At 44.5% G+C, this 7,560-nt stretch overlaps 1 protein-coding gene across 1 annotated transcript; it reads left to right on the top strand.

Moving 5' to 3' along the window:
* Positions 1 to 3,058: 3,058 nt before the first annotated feature.
* LOC147902477 (pentatricopeptide repeat-containing protein At3g09040, mitochondrial-like) lies at positions 3,059 to 6,845 on the top strand. Its single transcript, XM_087373694.1, has one exon. The coding sequence runs from the start codon at positions 3,108 to 3,110 to the stop codon at positions 5,736 to 5,738; it is 2,631 nt and encodes an 876-aa protein (XP_087229820.1). The 5' UTR covers positions 3,059 to 3,107; the 3' UTR covers positions 5,739 to 6,845.
* The last annotated feature ends 715 nt before the right edge of the window (positions 6,846 to 7,560 follow it).

Below are 7,560 nucleotides of genomic sequence, written 5' to 3'. Positions count from 1 at the left end.
TCATTCATTTATATATGTGTTTGAGTATTGTACATAACCGAGGTAAAGGCACAGTGACCTTTAACCCCCACAAAATTTTCATGAGAAGATAGAGAAGGGCCATACTTTGGATGCTACTATTATTTGTGAATCCATAGTGTTGTGCAATGAATCGCATGTGTTTTAGGTAAGTACTGCAAGAAATTGGTGTGTGTTCCCTACAAGCACATGCATTAGATCTTCTTGAATATTTTGGGTTTGGATTTGCATGCGTATGAGTTCATGCATCAAGCGGAACTAACAAAGGTGGAGTTGTTTCAAGCCCTTGGGGGGAAGAGATGCAATGTGCCAACTTAGAGGACGTGGTAACGTGTTGATGGAATAACTTCATTTTGGGGTCTTTGACCTTGAGGAGCATTTTGGCATGAGTATCCATATTTGGCATTAGTATGTTTTGGCATAGTGTTTGGTTTTTGGTCGAGCTCCATGCCATCGGTGGTAGTTTTAACTAGTTTTTGCTAGTATGTAGGGCTTAGTTCTTATGGTGAATCCTAGTGCACAAGCAAGGAAAGCATTCCCTTTGTGGTAGTGGAGTATATTTTCATTGTGGATCTTGGTCTCTTTATTTGTCAAATTTTTACAGAAGCAAATGGACTTTATTTTTCGAATTAGAACTATGGAGTTTATTGAGGTGCACTCCATAACATTTGACCTTGAGGACCATTTTGGCATTAATATGTATTGTGAAAGTATGGCATAGTGTTCACTTTTTGGTCATCCTCCATGCCATCAATGGCAGTTTTGGCTGATTTTTGCCGATATGTAGGGCTTAGTTCTTATGGTGTATCCAAGTGCACAAGTAACGAAAGCATTCCCTTTGCGATGATGGAACATATTTTCAATGTGGATCTTGGTTTCTATCTTTGTCAGTTTTGTACTGAAGCAAATTAACTTTCTATGTTTTGATTCTTTCTCTATTTAATTAGCACTGTGGAGTTTATTGAAGTGCACTTGATCACATTTGACCTGAAGCATTTTGGCATTAGTATGTATAGTAAAAGTATGGCGTAGTGTTCACTTTTTGGTTGTGCTCCATGATGCAATCAGTGGCAGTTTTGACTGGTTTTTGCTACTATGTAGGGCTTAGTTCTTATGGTGTATCTCGGTGCACAAGTAATGATAGCATTCCCTTTGCGGTAGTTTAGTATATTTTCATTGTGGTTCTTGGTTTCTTTATTTGTCAATGCCTCCGATAGAATTGCTGCTTTCGCTCGGTTTCTACTTCACTCAGAAACTCTTGCTCGAAGTCCAAGGAAACTTCCTTTTTATCTACTAACAAAATAATCTATACTATCAATACTATACATAGTTGGCATGTTCTCTCTCTAGAACGAATCATTGTCTCTCTACATGCCATGCTAATTAATGCCCCACCCATTTTGTGACCATCTTCCCTTCCTTCACTCAGATGCCCCATCTTGCAAGTCCATAGACACACTCTACAAAGATCTTTGATCAGAACCACGATGGGAAAATAAGTAACAAGAGCTTCCCAGGATTTTTGAGAAACTTCACATTATAAAGATAGAACATGCGGTTTCATCGTTGCTAGATTCTGTGTAGCTCAAAGATATTTTATTCAAGCGGTTGTGCCGCAACAATGCATGGGTCCCCTACTAGTTTATATACAATTAGCATTGTCCTTTTCTAGAAATCGACATTCTCTCTTTCTACATGTGTTACCTTCATAAAGCTTCCAAAAATAAGATTAAAAAAAACAAGAGAGCACATGATGTGCTCAATAGTACTGCCTTCATTATTTTGATTTTTCTCACTTTTATGGAGCATGTCGGTAGTTGGTGTGGGGGGAAGGGGGGGGGAGAGGGACAATGAGTGCATGCGTGTGTGTGTGTGTGTGTGTGTGAGAGAGAGAGAGAGAGAGAGAGAGAGAGAGAGAGAGAGAGAGAGAGAGAGAGAGAGAGAGAGAGAGAGAGCTCACAAGCAAAATGAGAATAGAAAGGAGCGAGGCATGGGCATGGGGAGAGTGTCATAAATTGATTAGGAGGACAACTTTTTTCAAAAGCGTTAGTAGAGCCCTAGTGCGTGGAAGGCAGCGCCAGCAAAGAAACAACGCAAGAAATGGTGTGAAGGGCTTGCCACGCTCACCACTCTCGTACATTTTTGAAAGCATTATGGAGAAGGTGGTGTGGTTGTGACACAAACGTGCAATGCACATAGGTTTGTTGCTGCTTCGAGGTTGTGCCGTAGCAGCAGCATGTGGATCCCTTACTAGTAAATTGCTAGACTTCATAAAGAAAATAAAAAAAAAATCTCAAGTTCACCCAACCAGTCACCCGATGCTATCAAGGGACTCAAGGTTGGTGATCGAACACACACACACACACACACACACACACTCACGAGCCTCAGTAACCACCGAGCGTGGCCGTGGTAGATTCTTTCTAACAAATAATATTTTAATTTTGAAAATTTATTCAAAATTAAAGCTTGAGGTACACCTTTTATGATAGGTGGCCATGCAAATGCCCTGTAGAAGGTCCTGCATGTCCTAAATCCCGAATTGGAGGCTCCATTGCGAGGCATTGGAGCGATGGATGTGCGTTTTCGATGCACCTCAGATCATCCCATTTCAGGTACGTCATATTTCAATGTCAAGCACCCTCATGCAATTGGCAATTCGTCATCATTTTGGTCATGCTTCGCAGATAGGTCCAGCACACAGCGCGCATGGCAAGAGTATTTTACGGATCCCTCCCAGTTGTGCGTCCACCGAAAGAGCAAAGTAAGGGTGCGAGAAAATGATTTGCACATCTTATCTGTAGGAATACTCGGTCGAATTCTCTTCTCTTACTTGAATTTTAGCAGGCAAACCCAAGGGTTCCAGATTTCAACCATAAAACTACTGAGGGATGGCTGAGGATAAATGGTTCGCACCATCCGATTTGGGTTGAAGAGATGCTTGAGCAAAAGGAGTTGAAGAGATGCTTGAGCAAAAGGAGTTCAGAGACAAGGGACTGCAACGCATCATATCATCCACTGGCCAAGCCTGGCCAAACCTTGAAGGCCATGGCTTGGTGGACAGTGTCAGCAATTGCAAGGCCAGCGGTATGTTTGGAGTGCACTTGAACGCAGTTAAAGCACAAGAAATACGAGACAACCGTGGCTGGGAGTTGCTGAGCTTAGAGGAGGCACTCACTTGTTTGGAAGGGATGCCCCAGGTGCCTAGGGTTGACAACTTTATAGGAATCTTGCAGAAGTGCAGAAAAGAGAAAAATCTAGCGCATGCCAAGCGTTTGCATGCCTGCATGTGCAAAAGTGGGCTGGAAGCTCATAGTTCTCTCGGAAATCACCTTGTCCCAATGCTGGTGAAATGTGGAAGCATGTGCGATGCCCTGCAGGTTTTTAACAAATTGGTTGATCCGAAAGAGTATTCTTGGACTTCTATCATTATAGGCTATATTGAATGTAAGGAACCACAACAGGCCCTCAACTTCTACCAGAAAATGCAACAGGATTGTGTACATCCTGGTAAGCATACGTTTGTGGCCCTTTTGAAGGCTTGTGCTAGGCTGAAAGATCGGACACGAGGCCAAGAATTACATGCCGAGATTGCCCAAAAGGGTTTACATATTGATCCTTTTGTTGGCAACACCTTGGTGGATATGTATGCCAAATGTGGCTCGCTCGCACAAGCACGGGGCGTGTTTGAGCAGCTCCCAGCTCGAGATGTAGTCTCCTGGAATGCACTAATTACAGGATATGCCCAACAGGGCCTTGGCGAGGAAGCTCTGAAGTGTTTCCCTCTGATGCAGCTGGAGGGTATTTCTCCAAATGCTGTGACGTTTGTGTGCAGCTTGAAAGCTTGTGGCAGCCTAGGAGCCATAGACAAAGGCGGAGACATACACTGCGAGGTTGCCAGAAAGGAGTTGGAAAAGCATCCTTTTGTTAGCAGCACTTTGATCCATATGTATGCCAAATGCGGCTCAGTTGCAAAAGCGCGGGAAGTGTTTGACAAGCTTCCAGTTCAAAATGTAGCCTCATGGACTGCCCTAATCGCAGGATATACCGAATGCGGGCTTGGTGAGGAAGCACTTAACTGTTTCCAACAGATGCAGCTGGGAGGTGTCTCTCCAGATGTTGTCACGTTTATTTGCAGCGTGAAAGCTTGTGGCAGTGTAGGAGCCATAGACAAGGGCCGAGAAATACATGTTCAGATTGTCAGGAAGGCTTTGGAAGGGGATCCTTTTGTTGGTAGCACTTTAGTCGATATGTATGTCAAATGTGGCCAGCTTGCAGAAGCTCGGAAAGTGTCTGACAACCTTCTGGTTCGAGACGTAGTCTTGTGGAGTGCATTGATAGCAGGATATACTGAACATGGGCATGGTGAGGAAGGGCTGAAGTGCTTCGAACAGATGCAACTGGAGGGTGTGTCTCCGAATGTTGTCACATTCGGTTGTGGCTTAAAGGCTTGTGGCAGCATAGGAGCCATAGACAAGGGACTAGAAATACACGCAGAGATTGCCAGAATGGGGTTGGAAAGAGATCCTTTTGTTGGCAATGTTTTGGTCAATATGTATGCCAAATGTGGGTTGCTTGCGAAAGCACGGGAACTGTTTGACAAACTTCCAGTTCAAGATGTAGTTTCGTGGAGTGCACTGATCGCAGGATTTTCTGAGCATGGGGCTGGTGAGGAAGCGTTGAAGTGTTTCGAACAGATGATACTGGAGGGTGCCTCTCCAGATGTTGTCACGTTTGCTTGCATCTTCAAAGCTTGCGGCAGCGTAGGAGCTATAGACAAGGGCCAAGAAATACACTCGGAAATTGCTAGGAAGGGGTTGGAAATAGATCCATTTGTTGGCAATGCCTTGGTTGATATGTATGCCAAATTTGGGTTGCTTACAAAAGCACAGCATGTGTTTGATACACTTCCAGTTCCAGATGTAGTCTCGTGGAGTTCTTTAATTGCAGGATACGTTGAACATGGGCGTGGTGAGGAAGCTCTGAACTGTTTCCAACAGATGCAACTGGGGGGAGTCTCTCCGGATGCTGTCACATATGTTTCTAGCTTGAAGGCTTGTGGTATTGTAGGAGCCTTGGACAAGGGCCAAGAAATACATGCTGAGATTGGGCGAAAGGGGTTGGATAGAGATCTTTTTATTGGAAGCACTTTGGTCGATATGTATGCCAATTGTGGCTTGCTTGACAAGGCACAGGAATTGTTTGACAAGCTTCTGGTTCGAGATGTAGTCTCATGGAATGCACTGATTGCAGCATATGCCCAGCTTGGAGAAAGTGACACTGTTTTCCATATGCTTGAGAGAATGAGAGGAGAAGGCTTAAAGCCAGACAGGGTCACATTCCTTAGTGTTCTTACTGTCTGCAGTCATGCAGGTCTGGTGGAAAAGGGCCAGAAGTACTTTCAGGCCATGAGCGAAGATGATGGCATCATTCCAACTATTGAGCATCACACTTGCATGGTTGACCTCCTTGGCCGTGTAGGTCGATTGGATGAGGCTGTAGAAATGGTAAAAAAGATGCCTTTCCAAGCCGATCTTGCAGTGTGGCATACTGTGCTCGGTGCTTGTCAAAAGTGGGGTTATGTGGAGCTTGGGAGACAGGCCTTTGAAAATGCAGTGCGATTGGATAAAAAGGCTGCTAAATCTTATGTCTTGATGTCCAACATGTATGCAGATGTTCATACACAGGAGGCTGAGAAGAGCTCAAGGCAAGGAGAGTGAAACAAGAAGAATGGAATAAGCTAAGACAGTTAAATTAAAGCTGATGGGTGCTAGGAGGCCTGTTGAAAATGGGAGTAATGTGGATCTTGGGAGACAGGCCATTCAACATGCAAGTGTGATTGGATGGTAAGCCTGCTGAAGCTTATGTCCGGGTATCTAACATCTAAGCAGATGTTCACATGCAGAAGGCCGATAAGAAGATTGCCAATGAGTGACACAAGAAGCATGGAATAAGAGCCAAGACAGCCTTGAACTGACAGAGCTGACAAAATCGTATTCACTTTCATCACAAGGATATGTATGCAAAGCTAGAAGATCTTTCTGTCAAAACACAGGATTCCAGAAGGATTTGCACACTGTGTCACAAGACATTTCAGATGATGCAAAGAATGCTGGGTTATATGGCACAGCGAGAACCGGCCTATCACATTTGCCCAACCCGAGGCTTTGAAGGGGACAGTCATATGTGCTTGAAGACTCTTCTGGTTTGTGAAGACCATCATACAGCCACTAAACTTATAACAGCAAACTAATCATGTCAGATGCAAAGTGCATTCATGTCGTAAGGGCAATGTGTTGGAGATTACCGCCTGACCTGTGAAACCCCATATGTGGAGGACAAATGGCAGTATGTCTGCGTAGATGACAGGTAGGAGACGGGTGAGTAGATATGTGCACAAGGCCACAGATCTGGCCATTTTGGTACATCACAGGCTGCTGGACAGCAGCCCTTTTTGGGCCAGGATAATGGGCCTCTTATAGGCTCCATCCAAGGGTTGGATATAGGCGGGCAGATCAAATACTGTCGGATGTATCTGACCTAGTTTGGCCCTAGATGGGTCGGCCACATGATGACTGGTTGGCTGATTATAGCCTCTACCCAGCTTGTAAAAGGAGGGCTTGGCCATTCCTCACGTCATCCCACTGAAGCCTTCACAGCAGGCAACACAGAAGTGAGGAGCAGCCTTTAGTCTTCATTACTAGTTTCAGAAACAGAAGCTGTTCTTGAATCCACCGAGGCTGGTTTTGAAGTCTGAGGCGCGAGCCTAAAAGGGCAGCACGCAACTCAAACAGGGTTCAGTTCTGGTCAGTTCTTTTAAGAAGCCAATAAACTTATGGAAACCGTGAGGCAGTTGCACGCGCACATACTGTTGCACATGATAGTACGCAGATCTCATCTGCGTGTATAAAGTGTACAGGCCACGATGCCTAGGAATACAAATGAGGAATTCTGTCTATGTTGCATTTCTTAATTCTGCCGATTCATTTGTGAGTTTGCACAGAACATTCTGCGCATGGCGAATGAACGATTCTATTGGTACACAACACACCATGCGGAACACCTGAAGCATGAGCTCTATGGAGGTGACCTCAGAACCTCGGATTGGAGAGGGGAGGTGTAGTGCCTCTACATGGTATGCATAGAAAACACTATGGGAAATAGACTATGTGGATATAGCAAAGAGCATACTTAACATATTACAGATATAGGCATGAATACTCAGAGAAAACAAGGAAAACACATATGCGGACAGAGAGACTGCATCCGAATGTCTGACTGATTGTACACCATCAATGAGTTATCCACAGATCTATGGAACAAGAGTAGATCCTGCGTGCGTTGCGGTTCCCAAACGACGTATCCGCACTGGAAGTTGGTTACAACTACATGCACCCCGAGGTATCACTGCAAGGATCTATAAACAAAGGGTTGTTTATGCCTTAAGACATGGCACTCACGGTGGATTGTGTGAACCCACACTTGCATCATTCCCCTGATACATATGTTGTGTGTAAAGTGCATTACAATCCTTTTTTGGCC

The sequence above is a fragment of the Dipteris shenzhenensis genome, chromosome 4 (assembly GCF_047967505.1).
Source record: "Dipteris shenzhenensis isolate YYH24624 ecotype China chromosome 4, Dip_SZ_1.0, whole genome shotgun sequence".
In the NCBI taxonomy this organism is placed as follows: domain Eukaryota; kingdom Viridiplantae; phylum Streptophyta; class Polypodiopsida; order Gleicheniales; family Dipteridaceae; genus Dipteris; species Dipteris shenzhenensis.
Note: the sequence above shows the minus strand (reverse complement) of the source record. Positions and strands in the feature narration are given on the sequence as shown.